The 24,363-nt window shown below is 39.7% G+C and overlaps 1 protein-coding gene across 4 annotated transcripts; it reads right to left on the bottom strand.

The window, feature by feature from the left end:
• Positions 1-506: 506 nt before the first annotated feature.
• Positions 507-24,176, bottom strand: GGPS1 (geranylgeranyl diphosphate synthase 1). 4 transcript variants are annotated; one of them, XR_015223026.1, is made up of 5 exons: positions 24,129-24,176; positions 19,515-19,607; positions 11,665-11,735; positions 2,353-7,922; positions 507-1,646 (listed from the first exon to the last, which is right to left on the bottom strand). XR_015223026.1 is itself a non-coding variant. In XM_086631576.1 (4 exons), the coding sequence occupies exons 2-4, from the start codon at positions 19,579-19,581 to the stop codon at positions 7,161-7,163; spliced, it is 900 nt and encodes a 299-aa protein (XP_086487702.1). In that variant the 5' UTR covers positions 19,582-19,607; positions 24,129-24,176; the 3' UTR covers positions 2,109-7,160. The 4 variants fall into 4 exon arrangements, 3 of the variants coding, with proteins under 3 accessions (XP_086487702.1, XP_086487703.1, XP_086487704.1); XM_086631576.1 differs by lacking the exon at positions 507-1,646 and having other exon boundaries at positions 2,109-7,922; XM_086631577.1 differs by lacking the exons at positions 507-1,646; positions 24,129-24,176 and adding an exon at positions 23,227-23,721 and having other exon boundaries at positions 2,109-7,922.
• Between the last annotated feature and the right edge of the window lie 187 nt (positions 24,177-24,363).

Genomic DNA, 24,363 nt, shown 5'->3' with positions numbered 1-24,363 from the left:
CAGCAGTAGGTTCAGCATGGAGCAGCACGGGTTCCCAGGACCCGATCCCGTCAGGCTGTGCTGGCCGGGCCTCTTCAGGATCAACCCTCCGCTCAATTCGGCCAACACCCGTGAAATCCCACCTGCTTAGCACGTTTGGAGGCGAGGGAGCAAGCAATAGGCATCTTCCTGCCTGAATGCCAGCTGCACGTTGAACAAAGGCAGCTAAGACCACCTTTAAAGGCTGGGGCGCTCCCCTGGGAGACAGCAACTGATGGGAATACGGGCATCTCGGGGAGTGGCACCCAGCTCCCCTGGTGCAGCAAGCGTGCTGCACGGTTTTACATAAGCAAACATACAGAAAAGAGAAATCGTATTACCTCAGTATTTGGCACTGCTACATTTGTTGCTGCATTTATTTCAACATCCGCTATTTGAGAAAAATATCAATTAACTGGAAGAGGGTCCAGAGAAGAGCCATAACAATTAGAGAATACAACTCACAAAAAAAAAACCGAACAACAAATCACACAAACAGAATCAAGGCATCCACTGTGTGTAGATTAACAGCAAAAACTGAAAGACTTGACGGTATTCTTTAAGTAGCAATTGCTGGGGAACAGAAACTAAGAGCTCTTCAGTTTCACAGTTATGAAAAGATCCAATAGCTTTCAGACAGTTCGGTGGTTATAAAATCAAAGTATCCTAGTTGACGCTTTCTATATTTGTTCATCTCTGATGTGCTTCATATTTCAAAGTCTCATAACAATTCAAACAAAATCATTTGAACTTTGGGACCACAAAGACAAAAACAATCACAAGAGTAAGTAATCAAGAAGCTATTTCAGTGCTGGACCTCTGCTTCTATTACATTAAATACATTACATTCTGCATACTCTTTGGCAGGCAACATTTTAGTACTCTTTGCTCTGATACTGTGAAATCAAGCACAGATATTTAGTAACACTATTATATTACAATCAAAGTAATGTGGATAATGTGTAAATTCCTTGGCAAGCTGATGGGTTCCATCTTCAAGCAACAGGCATTGAGAGTGTGCTTTACCAGCAGAGAGCAGCTGCTCCCCAAAGTGGCATTGCAGTGAAGATCTCTGTGCCTTTACCTTAGACTTTTCCTTTGCCAAAAGCAACGTGTTTTCTTAGGCCAACTAACATCTTCGGAAAAAAAAAAAACACATAGATACCCTAGTCCTTCTTCCCCATCTTTGGTGGTGTTGCTGTCATCTGCATTCCTGAGCCCATTCATCTCCTGCAGAGGGCAACGTTCAAACCATCTGTTCCAGTTTTGAATGATGCTGAAGCTACACAGAGAGTGGTACAAGTATGACAGCAGAAACAACGGCAGTTAAGTCCTTTTGCTCTCCCTTTCCAACTCATTCCCAGTTCAAACCTGAGAGCATGCTCCGCTTTGTTTGACTGCAGGTCAGGAAAGGTGTTGAAAACGAGAAAATACTTTTCACTATCTTTCTGATTTCAGCAGCACGTTGGATTAGTAATTCAGCCATTTCTCAGAATCTACGAACATGTTAATGAACTTCTGTATTTAGTATTTCTAAAATGAGAATAACATTTCTTATAATGAGAAAAACATAACTTAATGTTTACTCTTTATATTTCTTTGCATTTCTTGTTTATTCTGTTTTAGCACTGTAACGAACAAATAGCTATAGTTCACTGAATGTACTCAACAAGAAACAGGACAGTCTCAATGCCAATAAACTATAGACCAATTTAACATTTTCACCTCATGACCTAGAATTGCAACTCCTGCATTTTATAAGCACCTAAGTGAACAAGGATTTAACTTCAGAATTTATTGAGCATTCATTTTGGTTGGTGTAAAATGTAAGATATTAGGTTTATAGCAGTTTTTAAATTTCTAGGGATAGCAATGACAATTCCTCCACACAGCTTTTAACTTTGACCTGCACAGCGCATCCCACCCCTAAAAACAAGAGCATAAGTAGCAATAGGTTCTTTAGTTAAAGCCCCAGAAAAACTGTAGGAGTTAATACATGAAATGTGGAACTAACTCTGTAATTATCTGAAATTCTATTTTTAAAGAACATTGTGTTTTTTTCCTTGCAAATGCTTTTTTTTTTCCCCCTCCCTTTTAATTCGTTCACATGGCCTTGGTGTCAGCCTGATTTCAATAACTGAAGTTGGTGAAAAGTAGTTATGCCTGCCTCAGCTAACAGAAGTTCACTGCAGAATAACATACACTAGATTACAGCAAAAGAACAGGGCAGTTTTATGTGTGTTTCAAGACAGCATAACCAGAAATGTATGCCTTTGCCATTTTTCCTTTCTACAGACTTCAGTAATGACTTTACTCAGTGATTAAGTAACTTACACCGTGTGCTCCAGAAATAACGACTGAAGCCACATGAAGAGAGTGAAAATAATCTCCTGCAATCAAGAAAAGATGCAACTGCTTACTGACAGCATATAATTCATATACTGACAGAGTAGAGAGTATTTTCATGGATTGTTTTGGAGTTCAAAAGCAGAAAATTATGATTTCCCTTCACATTAGAGTTAGTCCTCCACACAAATTCATGTCAGGTTTTGCAGTTACCTCTCACAGTTGTCTATGCTGTAGTGAACTGAGAGATTATATAAATTATTATCATTATGTATGAGATTAAATATAGCAGATTATGTTCCCCTGGTTACAAGAATAGAAAAATTGTTGAAGATAAATACAGTAATGAAACAATGTACTCTTTGTTTTATCTGTACCTTTAATCAAAACCTTAAGATGATATATACAAGTTATTTATATACCTATCAGAATAAATAATATTTAGCTTGAGTTATCTTTTACATTCTGTTTGGAAAGCAAGAAGAGAAGCTCAGGGAAGCTAACCACACTCTTTAGCCTTTCCTAACAAAGCAGAGGAGATGCTGTAAAATGAGGTGAAATGACATGAGGCAGCCTCAGGAGCCTGAAATATGTTTTCTTATTCTCTCAAGTCCTTTCCGTAGCTCTGCTCTTGCCTCTCTCCACCTGCCAGCTCTGACATTCATCAGGCTCTTGCTGAGTGGAATAATTCATTAACCCAGACAAAAATTAACTCTTCTCCCCCAGGCGTAGTGAGTTAAGTTGTTTCACAGAAAGGCCTAACAGCTTCACCACCAAAGCAAAATAGGTGTTGAAAGCAAATAGGTAGCAGAGGGAAAAGAGCTCAAGCTATATGAGACAAAAATAATTTATAACAATATGTTACAGGCTTTAGCTTTTTAGAAAAATGTTTCTGGCATTTCAAGACTGCAGGAAATCTTGGGATTATTTTTGTGAAGGCATATGATGAGCCAAGATTTAATATTTCAAAAGCAGACCCAGACTATTTTGTTTGTCTGGGATCAAACCCAAGTTTGGTGGTATTGTGCGTGCTATGGTATTAGTAGCAGAACAGAAACATAGCTGAGAAAAGAATTACAATGGAAGTACTGAGTAAATAATACAAAGAACACAGTAAATATCAAAAACTGAAACATAAAATGATAAGATTAAGACAGAACGAAGAGGAGCTATAGACACCTATATAGCTCTTGCACATCGATAAAAGCCTGGCCCAATTCAGTGCTAAAGACACATTAGGGTTCAAACCAGTTTCATATAAGAAGGTGGGGAAAAAAACCACAAATCCCATGTTTTTATACCATGTTAGCATTTTAACAATAACTGGGGAAAGAAGTAATTAATATAGGAAATTTCCATAGCACATGGAGACATTTAGATAACTCATATTTAGCAAAATGTACCATAAAGTTGAAGGCATAAAGAAATATCAGCAGCTACTTTCCCACTGCTACCAACATTTTAGGCTGTCTGTATCAATAACCGGCTGACACATACAAAGTTGCTCTTAGAGGGTGCTTGAACAGCCTGAGTGCAACGGGAGAGGTGGAAGACAAGTTCTCTCCTCAGCAAAGTCCTGAAATGATGCAATTCTCACTACAATTGATGGGAATAACATCAGCCTTCGAAGAAGCAGGAACAGGTGTCCTATCCAATGGCCAGCCACTCCAAGACAAGTGGCAGCACTCATTTACATTCAAGCAAGTACACGATCAGCAAACAGACTGAGGTAGAGGGAAATGCTGGAGACTGATGAGTTTGCGTTTCTCTTTACATGCACTGCAAGAGCTAAACCCCCAAGAAATGCACTGGTAACCTGATCAAAGTAGAACTTGTTGGTGATGGTAGGAAGATAAGGAGAACAGTTGTGGCTCAAAAGGCCTGACACTGAAACCAGTATCCCCTTTACTTTCCCATGGCCATTTCCACTTGTAACTCAGATTTCCATTCCACAGCACCACATCTCTTGTGAAGATCAGAAAAAAAACCTACTCCCTGTGTTGTGCGAGGCGTAGCAGCAGAACAGCACTCACACAACTAAACTAATTCTGCAGCCACAAGAACTCTCATGCTGCTTTAAGGAAGTGATTTGCCTAACACGGCTTAACACCAGGAGCTCACACCAGCACCAATACTGGAGAATACTGATGAGGACACGCAGTCTCATCTAATAGCACCAAATATAAAATCTACCTCGACTACGGAGAATCATCACTCTTGACACTAATACTTAAAGATGCTCTACCTGCTTAACAGATGAAGGGGAAAGATCCCAGCCTCTTCCAACTCCTGAATATGTCAAGAAAAACCCTGAGAGATGTCGGTTCGTCCTAACCAAAGCAAAGAGCAACAACACTCTGCTTCTGGGCCTTTCAAGATATACCTTCAGGGTATACTTTGAATACTGGTAACAAAAGCCTTGAAGGCAGAGTAGTAAGACAGAGCTGTGTGGTTTCTTGTTGGTCCAGCTTTCTTTTCCCATGATACTTTTCCCTTCTTACCCATTTGTGGTTTAAAGGCCCTGCAGGTGGAAAACTTCCAATGTACTTTCTCCTAAGTTAATGGAGGCACATTCTACAAGATATGGTGTTAAAATAAATACTGAGGTGAGCTGCCAGAATGAACCAAAGAAGTAACAACATAGCAGAAGTCTCAGATGGTAGAGGAGTCTTATATAAAAATAAGAAAAGCTACCTTATTAGTAAAGTCTGATTACACAGAACTGTTTACATCCAGCAACAGAGCAGACATGAAATGGCACTAAGTGCACTTTGCATTGTGCACCTCAGTTACAATATCCTAATAGGCACAAACATATCTCTTGTAGTAAGACTAGGAGACTCTTTTGACAACAATAGTTTTTCCAGTGCTCTTTCCCAGTCAACATCAGCTGCAACAGTGCTTAGAGACTCCCAAAACATTGTACACAAATTAAACATTGTACTTGGCTGTGGATGGTATTTTCTCATAAAACATTAAAAATGTGCAGGCTTACTACCAAGCACTGCAAGTTATAAAAAAGGAATTATAATTCACTGTCATTAAAATACACCTTTCAACAACATTAAGCTATTCAGTCCCGGTGACCAGGTTCATTCAGTGAAAAGGCTATTATTCTGTGCCTAATCACAGAGCAGACAAAGATTCCTCCTCAGCATGCAGATAAAAGGGACAGGCTACCATCCATAACTACATAATGTCTCTGAGAAAGCAGTCATCCTGAATTTTCTCATGCTTGATCACTTTCAGAAGAATCTTAGGGCTGCCCAGGGAAGAGACATTACAGCAGCCTTCTTCAGTCAGTTTTCTCAGTGGGTTGAGATCATGACTCTCCCTGCTTCCTAGGTATAGTAAATGAACACCCACATAAAACTACTCTTCAGCTGTCAGAAGCCAAGTACCTCTGGCCGTTTTTTTGAGAGTATGCTTGAGCTAACACCACCACTGAGAGCACCAGTCCTACCTTTGATCCAAACCATTACCTGCCTACACCAAAGCAAAGCTTTACGTGACTGCGAAGGCTAAGGGAACTGAATCTGATTAAAGCCAGCCCAGCCAAGAAGAAACAAACAACTGCTTACATTTTGTTCATCTTTTTATATACGTTTATATATAGACAAGCAGAGGGTTTTGTCACTTATCAGCCCTCTCCCCTTAACCCAGCTCTCAGTCCCAGTTCTATTTCAGTATGTCTGTGTACATAATTTTAAAGCACTATTTAAGCAACTAACAAAAGTGAAGTGGTACTACAGCTCATAGAACAAGATTCTGTACTTTGTTTTAGCAAAAAATTACAGAACTTGTCTCTTTAGAGAGACCTATAACATGCCTCCAGATTGCAATTCAGAACAGGAATGCAGTATGAATTATGAATCAACTCCTGGAGAAGCCCATCTCAATTATAAGCAGAGATTAAAGAAACCTGCACCAACTAGAGTGTCCTGAAGTTACCTGGTGTGAATCCCATTCCATTTCTAGTAGCGGCATACTATGTTGCTATTTGCAGTTACATGTATGAGCTCTAATGCATAATTTAAGTCCCTAGCGACAAAGTATTTGACAGTTTAAAAATCTAGAACCAGGTGATCAAAGTTATTCACTGCAGACCTGGAATCAGCATCAAATTTATGCTTTGCTGATGTGATGGAATTTTTTCTCTAAGGTACTCAGAAATCTTTACAAAGCTACAATTTCAGACTAAACATTAGTCTTATTTGCATATAAAATACTACCTCTCATAGTCTGCAATCCCCAGAAGCTGGAGAGGATACTCACTTTAGAACTCAGTAAGCTGATCCATCTGATCTTCTCAAGTCTAACTTAGAAATACCACACAAGAGTTTTACGTGCATTGTCATTGCATGTATCTTTTGTTATTTAACACTGCACAGTTTGGTTTACGAAGGCATTGCTTGAAAACATGCAGTACGCTCAGGTCAATCTGATTTAATTTAACACAGAATTTCAGCTAGAAACCTACAGTAGCCTGGTGAAAGACAGGAGAGTTTCTGGCCTGAAATAATGCTGATGATTGTGTAGAGATGATCACATTTAGATTCAAAACTTGTTTCAGTTCTAATACATCTGCTTTAACAAAGCCATCTGTGAGCAGTTACAGTTAAGACAGAGATAACAGGGTGTGTATTTCAATACTCAGTGACAAATTGTTTACAACAGTAAATTCTGTAACATGGGTACAAGGGAAAGATTAAGCAAGTCTGATTATCACACCTCTTAGATAGTCTAGTTATTTTCACATTTTAGAAGAAGCTTTAATCCATCCCCAGGAGTTAAATTTAATTTTCAGTTTCTTTGAACATTTTGCTCAGCTGTTCAACTAGTGCTACAAGCTCAGGGTTTCCTCCAAGTGATTCAATTTGTTTATAGGCTTCACATTCAAGCTCTTTCAATGTATTCCGAGTATACTCAAAGGAACCCACATTTTCAAGGTAATGTACACAGTATTTTTTTACATCTATGTTCTCCGTCCTTTGACGTAAAATGTTTTGCACCTGAGTACTTTCAGGTCTTGACCAAATTGCATGAATGGTTGGGAAAGAGAACTTGCCCTCAGTTAAGTCTTCACAAAAACTCTTGTTTGCACTATATTCTTTGGAGTGCAAGTTGGCATAGTCATCTCTTATTTGAAAGAAGAGGCCAAGTGTGTTAAGAAGTGGCTTTAAGTCTTTTTTATAATTTGAGAACAGCTGCATGAGGCCTACAGCTAATCCAAAGAGACCACCTGTCTTTTGCAGTACCATAGCTTTATATTCAGCTTCTGTAGGACAGGTGTAAGTATCCCTCCAGTAAATATCCAAGCCTTGACCTTTATGGAGTTCCAGGAGTTGACGGGTAAAAACTTTAACAGCATCTGGATGATCAAGGGTTAAAACCTTCTCTAAGCCAAGGAAATACACATAATTAGCACAGTTGATTACAGATGGGATTCCATAGATACTGTGTGCCACTGGAAAGCCTCGTCGTAGCTTTGAGTTATCTTCAATATCATCCACAAGTAGGCTTGCATTGTGCAACATCTCTGTCACTTCAATGATAACCTATTACAAGAAGAGAAAATTATTAAGTGTCCCACTGTAATTTAACCTCCAGTTTTGTAAGACCTTACTTAAAATGGATTAGGATAATATAAGAATTATATTCTCTATCACTGAGGTTCCCCTTTAGACTACTCGTTTTTACTATTAATACAGAGTTATGATTCTCTTCATCAACCAAGTTTGCTGTAAGTCCTGAGTCACGTGGTCTGTTTTTTGTGTAATGTTTTCAGATTCAAAATGAAATTACTCCCTGAAGTGTTTCCACTTGCATGCCCCTCTTCATTGTTGCTACAGTTTAATATTTGTCATTGTCTAGGAGTCATGCAGTATTTGTTATTATAAACATGAACAGAGGAGAAGGAAAGCAACACAATGTTGTGACAAATTTAGATTCACTAACCTGAGATCTCCCAAACTCAGTTCTTGAGAGTTTCAGGTATCATCCACTAACATATTTGTCTTGTAAACCTTGTTTTGATAAGTAGAGAGAATTCACCTTTCTTTACCCACACTTTGTGTAGTTATCTTCAGTAATGAGCTCCTAAAGGACAGACTATTCTCTCCAAAACATCATTTGGAAAATTCTTGGCAGAAAGGCAACAGCTGTAGCTTCTTTTGGAAAGCTTCCTACACACTTACTACTCATTACTAGGTAGATGGATATCATACACCACCTGAGGTATGCAAGAAACTGTTCAGAACATCACTAAAAGTGAACTTTTTATATAGTGTTTTAACACTATATACTCTTTTTATTGAACAGCTGAATATACTTGTTCCTTGCATAGCAGCATCTCCTTAAATGGAAATAAATTTAAGGATGTATAACTGCACACTGTATATATAAACTCATTGCAAAGCACATCTGATTAAGATATGATTTTAAAGCTAATGAACCAATTACACTCACTAGCTACAAACATTGCACTCAGTCAACATTCACCAAAACAACTGCTTCCAAAAAATACTGAGGCTACCATTAAATAGGCCTGTACTAGGTACTTGCCGCTATTTGGCAGGTGCTGTAGGAAAATGTAAGAGAGACTTCACTGCAAGAATTTTCTTGAGCAGCGAGTCGCATTACCTAGCGTTCAACAGCCACTGTCCCAAAGATTAAAACTCAAGACCCAGCAATCTAACTGTTTGGCCAAGATATGACTGCAAGAACAACCTACTTAAGCACTAATGACTCATCTACCAGTTAGAAGCGAGGTCTACTTTGACCTGTAAAGATATATTGTTGCCCATTGACTTTAAATCAGAGGACAGACTACTTACTGAAAGCAACACTGCATACCTATTTGTTCAAATATTCTTTTAGTCCATGATGTCATTCTTAGCACTATCAAGAAAGTTTCCCTCTATTCTATGAACTCCTTGGATAAGCCTATTTCTCTTGCTAACCGATTTCATATCACTGTCAGTTTAATGAACTTTTGCAGCTTATAGACATTTAAGGTTTAATTGAAATAGCGCTTCATGACTCTATGTGTTCAAATTATCTTGTGAACTTAAGAGTGTCAAAAAGGCTTCAGAGTTGAAAGCAAAGGCTGAAAGAGTTCAGACAGCAGAAAAAGCTTATTTCAGAAGATATCAGAAAGGAGCCTGAGGAAATGAAACGATCACTCTTCATAATGAAAGCTGAAGAACCAGTACAGAGTGTTATGCTTTCTTACGACCTAAGCCTATCTAATCAGTGGCTGCTGCACTATCACTCCAACCCGCAAGTAAGGAGGTAGAAATCTGTAATAGCTTTAAAATCTGCTTGGCCTTGTACTAGGCCATTTCAGTGCCTCCCTAGAAAAAAGTCCATCTGAAATTCTCTAATTCAACAAGCTGAAGTGTCTCAGTGCAGCACCAGATGAGTACCAGAGATGCAGTAAATGGGGAAAAAAAAAATAAGACCCGGATAAAATAAAACAAGGCTGGGAAAAAAGTGAGATGGTGGCAGCCATAGTAAAAATCGACTACCAAGGAACAGTATCCTGAAGTGTATTCATCTAAGCAAACTATGTGAAGACAAACGATCTAAGGTTAAAAAGTGTCCTATAAGGAGTGCCAGAATTCAGATTTTTAATAAAATAAATACAGATAGCTGGAAGGGAATCAGGTTGCTAGACAACTGGGACCTCTTAAGAAGATTATGAGACATCAAAAAGATGATTAGAGGTGGTCCTGCAGACCTCAACAACTTTAAGTTATTAAAATTAGTACAACTATGCACAAAACCAGTAATAATTGTGGCAGGATGCTGATTAAAAATTTAGTGTCTTGGTTTTGTCCTCAAATGACCTGAAGAATAAAAATATTAAAGTTCTATCGCAAACAGCTTAAGCGGTAAAGGAAACATTAAAGCATCAGTTTTTTTTATAAAGATAACTAGAACAAGTTTTTGAAGTTTTCAATAATGATTACATGATTATCAGTTTAAAAGCGACAGGTAGAACTGGTAACTTCTGTTCACACAGAGGCACTGCTGCTTTAGTTTACTATAGCACATGAGAGAAGATGGACCTGTTCTATGACAGGTGCTCAGCAGAAGGGCAAGAGGCAACAGTCAAACTGCAGCATAAGAAATCCCAACTGGAAAGAATGGAAGAGCTTGTTATGATGGAAAGGGTTCAGCACAGGAAGACAGGTCCAGAGAGATTACAGAATCTACATCCTCAGATTTCCAAAACTCAGCAAGATCCTCAGAAGTCTAAAGTAGCTACGGAGAAAGCCCTAGATAACTTCCAGAGGTTTCTTCCAGTTTCAATTCTGATTTATGATATTAGACTAAACCCAAGCATACAATACACAGGTTACTATATAGTACATTTCATTTGGATACATAGGTGAGCACAATGGGTACGAAGAAGTGTCTAGCTGGAAGCCCGAAGAGATCTGGCTAAAAAGTTATATAGATAGGGTGGAAAATAGAAGAGTTACTAGATGATGAACACAGCCTCTTCCTTCACTGTTTAAATCACACCATTTTGTCACTTGAGGACTATGAAGGGTCACTCCTAAACCAATTAATGAAATTAAAGAGTCAAAACCCATAATTGGTTATTTTAATTCCTCACATCGTCTTGGATACAGAGAATCTTTTGCACCCTTGATATGCTGTTTGGCAAAACTACAGTTTAACCAAGAGGATAATTTTTCATTTGACAAGCCGCAGTCATACACAGCCATACCTCTTGCACAGACTTGTCCAACACATAAGCAAAAGGAAAGGAGAATTCCTAGTCTCATGTCTCTCCTCAGGGAGTAAGGATTCCAGACTGTATGATAAGACCACAACAGTTTTAGATCCAGAACAAGAAGTCGTTTATAGAGTTGATCTAAGTGCTGTCTTTGATATTCTTGTATCAAAACATAAGACTTTATTTTCAACCACTATATTTGTGTAGTTTACAAGGTCTAGCTTCTTTCGTAAGTCATTGAAAACTCAGTGTTAATAACTGAGTTATGTTAAGTAAGTAACAATGGTAGCTGCTTATTGACAGCCCAAAAGGTTGGGCACACTCGGAAAGAAGTAACTATTCTACCTAAGACAAGTCATGGAAGTAATTTCTTTAGTGTTACATCATAGTCAAAGCTTTGCACTAAAGTTGTTTTCCTGAAAGTTTACTTTAATATATTCAGAAACCAGTGCATTTAGGATGTCTGATCGTTTATGCTATATAAGAAAATCATCTGTTATTGGTAGTCTTGGAAGAAAGGTAATAGCCCTTTAAAAATAATTAGCCAGTACCTGTATTTTATCTTCTGGAACATTCAGCCAGTGATTAAAGGCCTGTGACAGCTTGGTTCTCACTTGTTTACCTATAATAAAAATATTACAGGCATTTATAAAAAAATAATCACATATTCATTATTAGGAACAACAGTTTGTCTTAACAACTATAGCTGATTTGAGACCTCTAAGCTGATCAGTGTGATCACTTGAAAGCAGGAAATATCTCTTAGTAAGTGTGTAGCTTGTTTCCTCATTGTATAAACATGACAATTATCAGCAACTTCAGTTTTAAGCATTTCACAGTAATATACAAAGCACATATTTACAGGTTACCGTATTTAGTTTTGGCAGTGTAATTAGCAAGTCATCCTGAGTACGATGGTAACCTGTACAGATCAGCTTACTACTTCTGAAAGTAAGCCCTAGTTTGCTAGGCGTGTTGATTTTGTGTATGCAACAAATTAAGAAGTTTCAATTATGATTCACTATTAGTTGAAGATATGGATATTTGTTGAATATCTGTTTATCTCCATTTTTAGGTCTTTCTCCTGTAGTACTCTTCACTTGCTACCCACAATTTGTAAAACAGGAAAGTGACATTTGACATACATACGAAATAACTAAGTGAAAATCTGAGCAGAATATTCTGAACAGAACAGAACTTTTCAAGAGTTCTGACATTTATCTTATATCCGAGATGTCTACTTAAAATAACAGGATTTGTTCTGCTTTGGCTAAATCTAGTTTGATTGAGCCAAGCAGTCACCCTGTTTCACAGGAATGAAAGACAAGATCAAAAATCCAAGTTTAGTGTTAAAATAAGCATTATTATTTAATCCAGACACATTTCACATGACAGAGTTAATTTTAATAGAAGTTAACCTATGTGCCTATGAATTTCTGCCAGCTTTCTTTAATAAATTGCTAGGAATGACATACAAATATTTATTGTGTCTACTAATGATCAGCGTGAAATAAAGTCACTCCCTACCCACACTGAAACAATGCTGCTCTGAACTTTAAGAGGCTCGGCTATGTATAGGATCTTCAAATAAACACAAGACAGCTCTGCACATGTAGCTCACATCAACAAGGCCTTTGGAAAAAGTTTTAAATAACCTTCAGAACAGTGCAACCTAGACAGTGGGTTCCATATTACTTATTTCAAGATCTACTGAGAGACATAACTTCATGATTCTGCAATATTAGTCCTCTTGTTGATGATGCCGTCTTGCCCACAGCACTGAACACATTTCAGCATTTGAGTCTCTCCCTAAGGCTTTCCTATTGCTGCGTGACCAGCACATACAGAACAGAATAATAAAAATGGGTAGATTCACTTGCAGTGATATACCCTGGAGACACTGGACTGAGGATTTTTTCTTTTCTAATTAAGTCACTACCAGGTAAGCAATAGCTTTATGGGCTCTGTAGCAAGGGTGATAACCTTCTTCCCTGGCTCAAAGGGCTTCCATTTTTGTCTCCGTTCTCAAAGACTTCCACTGCTTCCCATCACCACCATCTTTTGGTTCGTATTAGAAGACTAATGAAAACATGCTTCTTCCCCTTCCCCTCCTCCAGCTTTGTCCTCTGGCTCTGTCCTGTATGAAAGGGCACTCTTATCTGGGCATACATTATCATTGGCTTGTGTTCTCCATTTTTGTTTTCTGTGCTCAGCTTTAAACACCAACAGCTTTCTGCAGGAGGGAGGGATTGTTTTGTCTCTCAAATAGCAGAACAACTATTTTAAGCTCACCATGTCAGGCTTGCTCTCTATCAGGAAAGTAAGTTTCTGGTTCTAATTTTTTTTTTTTTAAACCTGTCTATTTAAATCAATAATTCACTGACTTGGAAGTTTACCATTTTAACATAGATAACCAGAGCTCAAATTTAAATACAAAATTAGAGTAGTGCCCAAGAGTTTAAAAAAACTCTTACGTTAACTAAGCATCACCACTCATTCAAGTTAAACCTGCTTCTGACAAAATCTCCTGCAGACACTAATGATCTGAAATACTTCAGACACTCCAACCTTGCCACTTCTGCCCATGTGGTTAGATTAGATTTGGCCAGACTGGTTCCCTGATCTAACTCACTACACGCTTGTGACCACCAGTACTGCACAAGAGAAGGTCAAAAATGCCCTGCGTCAGAGGTTCAATATTTTATTTTAAAATAATTGCATGAGTTAACTGAGGAGAAAAGATTGCTCAAAAATACTGAGAATAACTGTTAAAAACATCTGCCAAGCTGTATGGCTTGCCAGTTAAGCATTATATTAACAAATATTTCAGTACATCCATAAAGAAAACTACTCAGATAATCTTACACTAAGAAAGTGTACCTTACATACTGCTGTTTTATTCACTTTTAAGTTACATTGATACACACACCACCTACTTTTTTTACATTAGGCAGCTAATTCTGTTTTTCTGAATGCGCTTCCTAGAAAATATGCTTATGGAATGCTGGATGTTCAGCAACAAGTGTTATTTCATCATGACAAACTACTAGCACAGACTCTAAATGGATTATTAGTATGCACAGTGGATTTAGCCACTTCAGTTCCTTAGTACCAACAGCATTTGAATTGTTAGACTTGTCTACCTTGACTAGCAAGGGTGTCTAGACACTGACTATTCAAGATAAAAAAACACTATCTGTATACTGAAACATTCACCTTTTCTTTTATAGGTGCAGATTTACTTGTGTGAGGCCCTTTAAAGGAACATTATGGCTACATAAATGCTATTTTATCTTGTTCTGAAGTCAATCCTATCTGGTCTATGTGATATCACAGCAATTTTCTGTATGCATGTTCTATGCTTACAGCCATGCTACGATGGTAAAAAGCCCTTTTAATACTGGTCTCAAGAGCCTGGATGTGGAAACCTTCATTCCTTGCCACACCCCTCCTCTCCCCAAACTAGACCACACAACAGTCCAGGGACACTAGGACAAAATTAAAAGGAGTAAAACTTAACGCTGGCAGAACTGTCCAGTTTCTTCACTGTCACATGTCTCTGCTCTGTTAATTACTCTAAGCAGGCTATTGCGAAACTGAAGAATGTAGAGGTCTAACTTCCAAAATGAGAAGCTCTACCTACTGTATAGAGCTATAATAATAGACATCACTGCACCAACCTTTTGTCACAGTTATGCTAAATATATGGAGTTTAATCTGCTTAAGATCCCAATATTACCCAAATCAAACAGCAACTACGGAAAACTTTTCTCCTTAGTAATGCTAGGTGGAAAAGGCGAGAAAAAAATATTCAGAACATAGATTCACTCTGATGAAATTCCTTCTACAGGTAAGAATGTAAACCCCTTATCTTTGAAACAAAGATCAAGTTAGATTAAAGATGATGTGCTAAGGACAATCCCTCCCACCACTTTAGACAGATGAGATTCTTCAAAAAAAAAAAAAATCAGCCTGACTTATTCTCTATACACACAATTGTTCTTGTGACAATGCACAGACCCAAAACCCACAGACCTCCAGCTCTGGACAGGCTCCTAATTAGTATTTCTTCACTCTTGCTGCATTAAAGTGACCACAAACTACGGCCTCAGGGCAGAACCCCACTTACAGTGAGGGTACGTAAAAAGGCTACAACAGCACAGGAAAGAGCTGAGGGACTATTAACCTAGCCCTCATTAGAGCCTCACTAAGATAATTCAACTCATTACTCCAGCAGAAAACTGTCTACTTTTTGCTAGGTTAGCTTTCTGCCAGCTTTACGTACTGAGTCAGCTTATGAAGTGGTTCTGCCAGACTTAGTACAGGGTAAGCAGCAGATGCTGAGAGCCAGGGGAAGGGGGCATTGCCCTTCTGGAGGAAGCAAGCTAACTGCATTACCTCAGCTATATTGTACATTTTCATGCCTAGCTCTCTCCTCTGATGGATTAGGCCTAAATGGGTAAATTCCGCAAGCAGACCTGCCCATACAACTACAAGAACACTACAGCCAGTACAAGTGAACTGCAGGAAGACAAGCAACATCAGGCCCATGCACTTTTAAACCTGGGCAGCCACTTGTGACAGATTAAGGTCACTGTAGAATTGTCTAGTTTAACTCCCCTGTTCAAAATAGGGTTAACTAGGCAAGGGTTGTGATCCCGATTTTTGCCTTGTTCCCTCCTCATAAAATCCTGTATGTCACCATCCCATGGTCTCTGCAGCCAAGGTTGCCCCCAGTCCTCAAGTTCTAAGCAATTCTTCCTTGTTTCTAAGTGTGAGGTCCAGCATAACATCATCCTTCACAAATACAGCCTGCTGACCCCATTCTACTGCTCCTTTGCTTGGCAACACCACATTTTTCACCACTGCACATCTATAGGGTCAGGGATATCACTTTCTCCTGGGCCAGTGGATGCCCTCAGGCATCCCTGCAGCTCAGAACCTGGAGAGCTAGAGCTTCCCCTCAGGAACTTGGCCCAAAGTGAGGCCTCTGATGTGCCAAGTGTAATTGTGCCAGTGGCATGGATCATACCCTGTAGTACTTAACTCCTTCACCAAGCTGGTCAAGTTCAACAACCCAATAGAAAAAGCTGAAAAACAAAAGCCAGTCTTGATTGTTTATAGTTTGCCAAACAAGCCCAGGAAAGACTGCAGCCAAGATTACAGCAATGCACATGAAAGGGCAGATGCAGTCATGAATGGGATCAGAATCTACCTCTTTCCATAGCAAGCTGTTGACTATATCAGTTTTACTGCAACTGAAACTCCATATACTCCTTAGTGCTGCAAAAACAGCTACTGCTGTTAACTCAGCCACTTGGAGAGAAAAGATTAATCATCTGTGTGAATCAGGCCATTTGAGACAAACCACCTTGGAATTTGTGAAAGTTAAGCCTGTTTATTGCAATTTGTTTACAAAACTAAAGGACAGAATATTAGATCAAGAAGAATACTGCTATAAACTAGTATGCCAATGTTCTACTACCATGAGATTTTAAAAGAAAAAGTTCCTGTTTCAGAAGGTATGATCTCCCAAGCACTCAGTTCTGCTGGTGAAGGAATAAATATCAATTACCATACCAGCAGTTAAAATAGCAACACATTAAAAAAATCTTAAGCCTAGTAGTTTCTCTATCCCAGTGCTGCTGAAGTCAAAGAAAGAGACAACCTTAGTTTAAGTATCATCCTCAAACTGTTACCATTAAAAGTCCTATTTCATTAGTGGGAAGCAGAGTAATCAACTTCCTATTGTATTTAGGTATTAATCCTTAACAGTCATAAAAATTTGTGTTCTTACACTACAGACAACATTAGCAAGCACCTATTTTTTTTCCAAACAACCTTAATACTGTTACACAATCCCTTTTTGTATAAAAAAGGTTGATATGTATCTGAATTCATTCAAGTTCTCACAGGCTACTAAACCATCCGGAGAATTTGTTTTTTAACTAGACTTAAAAGATAAGCAACTGGACTATTGTAGGGCCATAAGTGTACATATTTGACACTCAGTCAAGCTTTCTGCAAAAGCCCTCAGAGCTCAAGCTGATCCAACACAGAAACAGGTCCTTGTCCTCACCCTTGCGCCAGCTCACTGACAAGACAAGAGATTAACCAGGCAAGTTTTCAACAGGTTAGGTGATTGATACTATCTAATCATTTGGTCAGGAAGCTGAGAACTGGCACAAGTTAAGAAACAGGAGAATACTGCCAGAAGCATAAAGAGGATGGAATAAAACTGCCTCTTTCAGCAGAGCTTGTTAGATTAGCTCAGGCATCTCATTTGGGCTCCACCCTAATTATGAACAGCTAGCATATGTCCAATTTCTCCCCCTCACCAAGCATTGTGCTCATACCAATTCCAAGGTTTCCCTAAGTAACTGGCTCCTACTGATCTGTACTTGGCATAGCTGACTTCAGGAAGAGCCACAGTGTTTCAAAACCAGTAAACATTCAGCTATATGATTGTGAACCCTCACTGCTTCACTCAGTACAAGCTTTCCACCAGTAGACTGCTTTTACCTGCCTAGTTTAAGAGAAGTCTTCCATTTGAATCATGCCACCATTTCTGCATAGAGAGAAGAGTATCTCGTATCTCATCTTCTTCAAAACATAAATTAAATTAACAAGAGATCAACCTGTTAAAGTCGATGATCAGATTTATGATACTTTAGCAGGACAGGATACAAAATGCTTTCACTGTCAGTAAGTATACCATCATGTAAACCATTGGTATAGTGCGATCAGGGTTGAACTCACAACAAAGTATCAGAATTTAGCTATAGAAGTCAAGGTGGGAAGGTTAAGTGCATGTCCTAGATGCATCATTTAAAATGAAAGATAACTGAAGAGCTACTAGTCAAGCACTTTTGCCTATGGAAGATTTTATGGGCGCTTTTTGTCTGTTGTATATTTCCTACTAGGAAGCTGAGGTTTCTTGCCAGTACCTATAATACCTTAAAAAATAATTAGCAGCTAAAGATGCAGAGGTGCTAAAATAATACCTTTGTTATATGAGATTATCTAACCAAACAAAAAGTACATGTAAAGATGGTATTGGGGGAAAGCAAATTTCTCCACGATTAGCTCTTCAAAAGCTCTCTGGAATATCATAGACTCATTCTCAAGGTAGTTCTCTAGCAAAACCACCACCTAGATCAACATACCCAAATGGAATATACTGTGAGGAAATGGGAAACGAACTTTCTGGCATTAAAAAGGCATGCTACTGCCAAATTCTTTCCTTTTCTGATTTTTCAACTCAAGTTGCACTAACTGCCAAGTCAAGTGAAATCACTAATGTAGATAAGACAATCCTGGATATTTGTAGATTATTAATAATTAAATTAATTATACACAGGTATAATGAATTAGGACCCACAGGATCTACCCTGCTGATATATAGGTTTTGTTGCAAACGTGCAAAAGCCACTTAGTACTGTGACTGTGATCCATCATGCCACTTGTCTAGACGGAAGGTCTTCTATCCCAGTCAGATATTGTTTTGGTCAGAATTATCTTCCTTAATATTTATCATATTTTGTATCTTCATCAACTCCACTAGCACGCAATATAAGCTGGACAGAGGCAGTCATGCAACAGTCCCAGTGACAAAGTAGTCCTGCTACCATTTTTACAAAGTTAGTCACTTTGATAGCTTGTACGGTCTTCCTTACGCTTCAGGTTTACAAGTAAAAGTCACAGCAAACAATCCAGCTGTTTAGTCAGCAAAGAGGCTTCCGAAAGGCACATCCATACAGTAGCTCCCTATCAAACTGCCTCCTGAATTCTGCTAAAATATGTGCTGTTCAAGACCAAAAACTTCATTTGAATGTGTTGCTAGTGACCTGATACCACGCAAAGATTAGTTGATCCTCTGGCAAGTGAGGCAATCCAGGGACAGTCAAAACTGGCCGTAAGAGTGCCTGGCTCTACACAAACCAGGGAGAAGAAATTACACAAAAGAAAAGGCTATTTAAAAAAAAAAAAACAAACCACAAAGAAAAAAACAACACAAAACCACCACAACTCATTGAGTCCAGTATAGCAAGCAGATAAACTGAAGGCTGACAATGTTTTGTTATTTAAGTATGGGATCAAGTCCTCAGTACTTGCCCTTATCAATTTTAAAAAAGTATCAAGTCAGCTATTCTGAATGGAGAACAGAGTAACTGAAATACTACTTACACTGTAACAGACATTCAAGGGCTATTATACCAATCTCACCAAAAAGGGTGGTTTTACAAGAAGAAATCAAAAAATGTTGAAAAGCGTTACTTTTAATTACACTTAAAACTACAAATAAAGAATGGATAAGCTTCTTGGCTTATACTTTCTGAGACAAAAACTGCTATCAAAACAATTTTGATATTTCAAAACAACACAGTACTAAAAAACTTGCCTGGAAGTTGAAGTAAATACTGGTACGGCTCTAGGATTCTTTTAGACGTTTCATCCATCCCATCCATTTCCTTATTTCATAAAGGTTAGTTCACTGTAAAGAAAGTGTTGTATAGATGCATACAATTAATAGAAAGTCAACTGACTTCAAAATTAGGTGCAAATACTCCAATTTTGAATATGACACCTGCAGTTAATACTACCTTCACTACATAAAGTTTTCTGGATGTCATTTAGGAAAAGAAACAAGCGTATGTATTAATGAGTTTTAATTATTCATGAATAGTTTAAACAAACTCCTAGACTTTGTTCGCTTTTATGTGTATTAGAGGGCTTAGATGACAAAGTAGTATTTAAAATCTGAGCATTCACAACAATGAAACTCCACTGTAAGTCTTTAGAGAAGATACTCAGCACATACAAAACCTCATGTGACTAATCTGATTAGATCTCCCTAAATGCTTTCCCCATGCAAAATTGGAGATGCCTAAGAGCAGAAAATATACCTTACACCAAGTCAACCTAAACAAGCTGAACACTAGCTTCAGCTTTCTAATAGTCCTGGTTTAGAAGGCAGAACAGGAATATACTGTTTTCTTACCTCTGCTTAAGCATACAGATATACTATATACATCTTAGACTCTTAAGATATGTCTTTTAGGATCCATTCTCTACATAGCTGAACGATTTTCTATTGATTATCTTTCGGTTCACATACCTTTGGTCATCTATATCTGCATTTTTTTCAGACCGTTTTCTAGAATAGATTTTCTGTCCTTTCACCTCTAGCCTTCCTTGCTGCACTGCAGATGCAGCAGCTCAAAACAACTCTTCTAATGTCATCTGAAGACAGGAACTGCAGCAGTAGCATCAAGTCTCATGCTACTTCAGCACCATTTCTCAGCTACTTATCTAGCATCCTGGAAAGGATGTACTTTTTGCCTCTGGAGCAACTGAATAGTTACATAAATTATCCATAAAAATAACTGTTTTAAAGTGATATTTATAAGTATGGACTGATATATTTTTTATGTAGGTACCTTAAGGGGAGCAGTTAACATGAGAAGAACAAAATACATTCCACACTTGCTCAAAATAATTCAGAAATACTTTCCCATCAAAAACTCAAAAGATCATAATAAAGATCACTGCTTCCTCTTAAGCCACTTGGATGAAACAGTATTCCATATTCCTCAACATTCCTGACCTTTTCCTTTCAGTATAGCTCAATCAGCTTCTGTCTACTTGCATTCCCATCCTCCACACCCAGAAGTATTTTTAACAGTCCAAACTTGGGAACTGATCTGCATTAATAACTATTTTCCAAGCTTAGGTTTGGATCAATTCCTTTATTTGCTTCACTGCATATGTTAATCAAATGTATCAGCACTTCAGGGGCATGAAAGACTATTTAAGCAAACACAGTTGCCAACAAAATGCTCATAAGACTGCACCTTTTGAGAAAGCTTTCCATTAGCAGTACAGTCTTTTCATCCTATCCCACACTGTGCCAGCACAACTAGCAGTCAAAGCACACAGTAATCTAAATCAGATTTGACACCCTCAACTCTCCATTCTTGTTTTCAGCTTGTTGGTATAACTGAAGGGATAGCAACTGCTTTTAAGACAGTACTGCCACTGAGAGTCAGCTGTCAAACTGTACCCTTACATATCCAGGATAAGTCTCAAAGGACTTCAGTGAGGAAGTGAAATAAAAAAAGATTATCATAGTCCACCTCCAGATGTTTTACGCAGAAAGAAGCTGGTAGAGGACGGATATAAGGAGAGACTATCAACTTGACAACTCTCCTGTGACTATTTTGTCAAAAAGCCGCACAAATGGTTTAGAATTGGAAGTGCCAAGATATCCAACAGAGCTGGAAAGAGATGTTAGAGTTGGAATTGCTTCTCTGCAAAAGTTTCTGCGTAAAAGTAAATATGAATGTTCTTCCTCTCCCCTCAGGGAATTAAGAGGTTTCTTGCCTGTCTGTATTGTCTTGCCACTAAGACAATACTCAGAACCTCCAATTAACTTGAAATTTGCTAGTATTACACAGCATCAAACTAAACCTTTGCATCTTTTGGCACAAAACTAATAGGAGTCCACCTCAAATTCTGCTGATCAGCAAAAAATTATTCAAGCACTTCTACAAGTGCCAAGACATATATTTTTTTTTTTTTAAAGGAGGTAAAAAGCTCTAACAGGCAAAGAGTGGATGGTAACTTAGCTTAAATCACTATTAGACTGCTATGCTACCTTTAAACGAAGTGATAGGTAATCTCCACTACGGAAAAGAGAAACAGTCTGATTATTCATCAGACAGTTATGTATCTAATACACCTACTGAAACAAGAACAGCGAGCAGAACCTCCCCCAAACTTATACAAAGAAAGGGACGCTTGATAAAGTAGTATGTAAGTGAAGTTACTTATAAAAGCCGGTAAGCAAGAATACTATCATATGAGACTTGTAATTTTACTGCTCTTTGCACAGTTATCACATTTGACACACTTGGCAAATGCTTGATGTTAAGGCTTTCCTACCTATTTACTACAGAAGTTACATTGTTGCAGAAAGTCTTCTCAAGGAAGACTAGAGACAAGATCTCAAATCAGCACCTCCTAATAAAAAGTAAAATTGCCAGGAGTTAAACAGTATATGAAAGGGAATGCAAAGCCTTTTGTTAGTTAAAGTGCAAGAATTCATTACGAGTACACTTATTCAAAAGAGTAAAGCCATTAAGGCCATTTTGCCTTTTAAACCAGTACACAGAATTGCTGCATTTGAATTCATGCATGACTAAGTCATTTTTTCCAGTTATTTCTCTGCATCCCCACATAAGCATACAGAACACCTGTTACAGGCATAGACCACACAAGCATGACAGAGGGCCTACAGAACTGTCTTTTAGACTGCAACAAACCTTATCGCTAATGATCTCTTCGAAAACACACAAGACACTAGAATAAGATGGTGACATGGGCTTCCCTGAATTGGAACTACTTTAAAACTATACTTGAAGCTCTGATCTGTGTCTCAAGAGCTTTCTAGAGAGTATGCAAGTAACATTAATTCTAAGTTACATGCCAGAAAAAGTCTTCACTTTAGAAAAGCTTCTCACCCCATCCCTTCCATTTCGTTCTACAGAATGTTCTCTCACTCCTCCAAATTAGGGGAATATGATCACTGAAATAGTCCAGGTTAAATATACAGACAGTATTTTAAAAAGCATCATCATCTCAGTGGCTCCAATCACAGTACAGTTACAATGAAAACAAAAGAGAACCACCAAAGGAAGAGAGCTGTAGTGCAAAAGAACCATCCAGAAAGTTCTTAAATCGGCTTCATCACAGAACTTAGTGCCCCAAGACACAGGTGTCATTGTAACGAGTGAAGAAAAAAAGAGCCCCAAATAGCGGGATGTAAAAGTGAGAAGGTCTGTTTCAGAAGGAATACACAGAAACAGTTGTAAATGTGTATTGTTTCAAAGAGGCTATCACGGCTCTTAATCTAATTGTAATTTGGACAGGATACTTGTCACTCTAGTCCACATTCTCATTCTAATTAGCAGAGTCCTCGTTACACCCCCTCCCAGGCGGCTACCAAACAAAACCTTGTATTCAACTTCAGGGTAGGCAACTTCCCACAGGTGGAAGGATAGCCGAGCACTTTCCCCGAAGACGCAGCTAAGTAAACAAGCCGCTGTCCGTACCTGGAATTTCAACGCTAACACCGGAACAGCAAGAACATACTGTTGCTGGAATTGTACTTCTATTTTACTAGGACTTCCAGATACGATCGATCGTGAAAGCGACAGAAGCTAGAAAACAATACGTGGGCTGTCCAAGTCCTCGCACTACGCCGTGACAGCGCAGACAGGAAGCGTTTAAGCTGCAGGCTGACCCGGGGACAGAAAACGAGCCGGCAGAAACCGCGACTGCTTCTGAATCGCTTCTCAGACCAAGACTGACATGTCACAAAGAACGTGAAGGTGTCACCCTACTTGCAGATGCCTCACCCCAACTCGAAACACCACAGCCAAACCGAAAGAAGCAGGATTGGTTTCTCGGGGTTCAACGTAAAAGATGCAAACGTGACGGAGGCGGCAGAGCCTCTCCGGCTGCTTCCACAACTCGAAGACAAGGTGGTGCTCAGCCTCGCCAGCGCCATTTTAGATAGAGCGAGACCGAGAGCCGAGGAGCCCTCGCTCCCCCTGCCCGCCGTCCGCCCCCATCTCCTGCTCTGCGCTCTCGGCAGCCGGGTTCAGTCAGGCGCCGGGGAGGGAAGCGCCGCCCGCCGCGGCGCCGTCAGCCCGCGCAGCCCCCGTCCCCGAGCGCGCAGTCAGTCCGCCCCGGCGACGGCGCCGCTGCCCGCCGGCGCCGCCCAGCACTAACGGCGGCCGCCGGCTCCGGCCCCCCCTTCCCTCAGCCCCTTCCCGGCCTCCTTCCGGGCAGCCTGCCAGCTCCTCCTGGGCGGGGCGGCCGCGGGACCCGCTCCCCCCGCGGCCGGGCTCGCCCCCACCACCCGACCCGGCGCGGCAGGACCGGCTCTTCCGCGGAGAGCGCCCCCCGCCCCCGCCCGGGCCCCGCGCCGGGCGGCGACAGCGCCTCCTACCAGCAACGGCCGGGTAACGGGCAGGCGGCGCGGGGCTCCCGGCCTGAGCCCGGGCAGCTGCCGCTCGCGTCGCCGCCGCCTCCGCCAGCCGGAGCCGCGCCCCGCTCCCTCGAGCAACCTCCGCTCCAGGAGTAGCAGCGGCGGCAGCACTGACGGCGCTCGGCAGGAGAAGCACCACCCCCTTCCGCTCCGCCAGGCGCCACCTTCCCCTCTTGGGGGAAAATGCGCCACCAGC

The sequence above is a fragment of the Tauraco erythrolophus genome, chromosome 2 (genome assembly GCF_009769465.1).
Source record: "Tauraco erythrolophus isolate bTauEry1 chromosome 2, bTauEry1.pri, whole genome shotgun sequence".
NCBI lineage: Eukaryota > Metazoa > Chordata > Aves > Musophagiformes > Musophagidae > Tauraco > Tauraco erythrolophus.
This window is presented reverse-complemented; position numbering and strand designations above follow the sequence as displayed.

Coding starts and splice junctions, on each gene's coding strand:
- GGPS1 (XM_086631576.1), bottom strand. CDS start 19,581: ATGGATGGGATGGATGAAACGTCTAAAAGAATCCTAGAGCCGTACCAG. Junction 11,736..19,514: donor GTATTTACTTCAACTTCCAG/GCAAGTTTTTTA, acceptor TTTTTATTATAG/GTAAACAAGTGAGAACCAAG. Junction 7,923..11,664: donor TTCCAGAAGATAAAATACAG/GTACTGGCTAAT, acceptor TTCTTGTAATAG/GTTATCATTGAAGTGACAGA.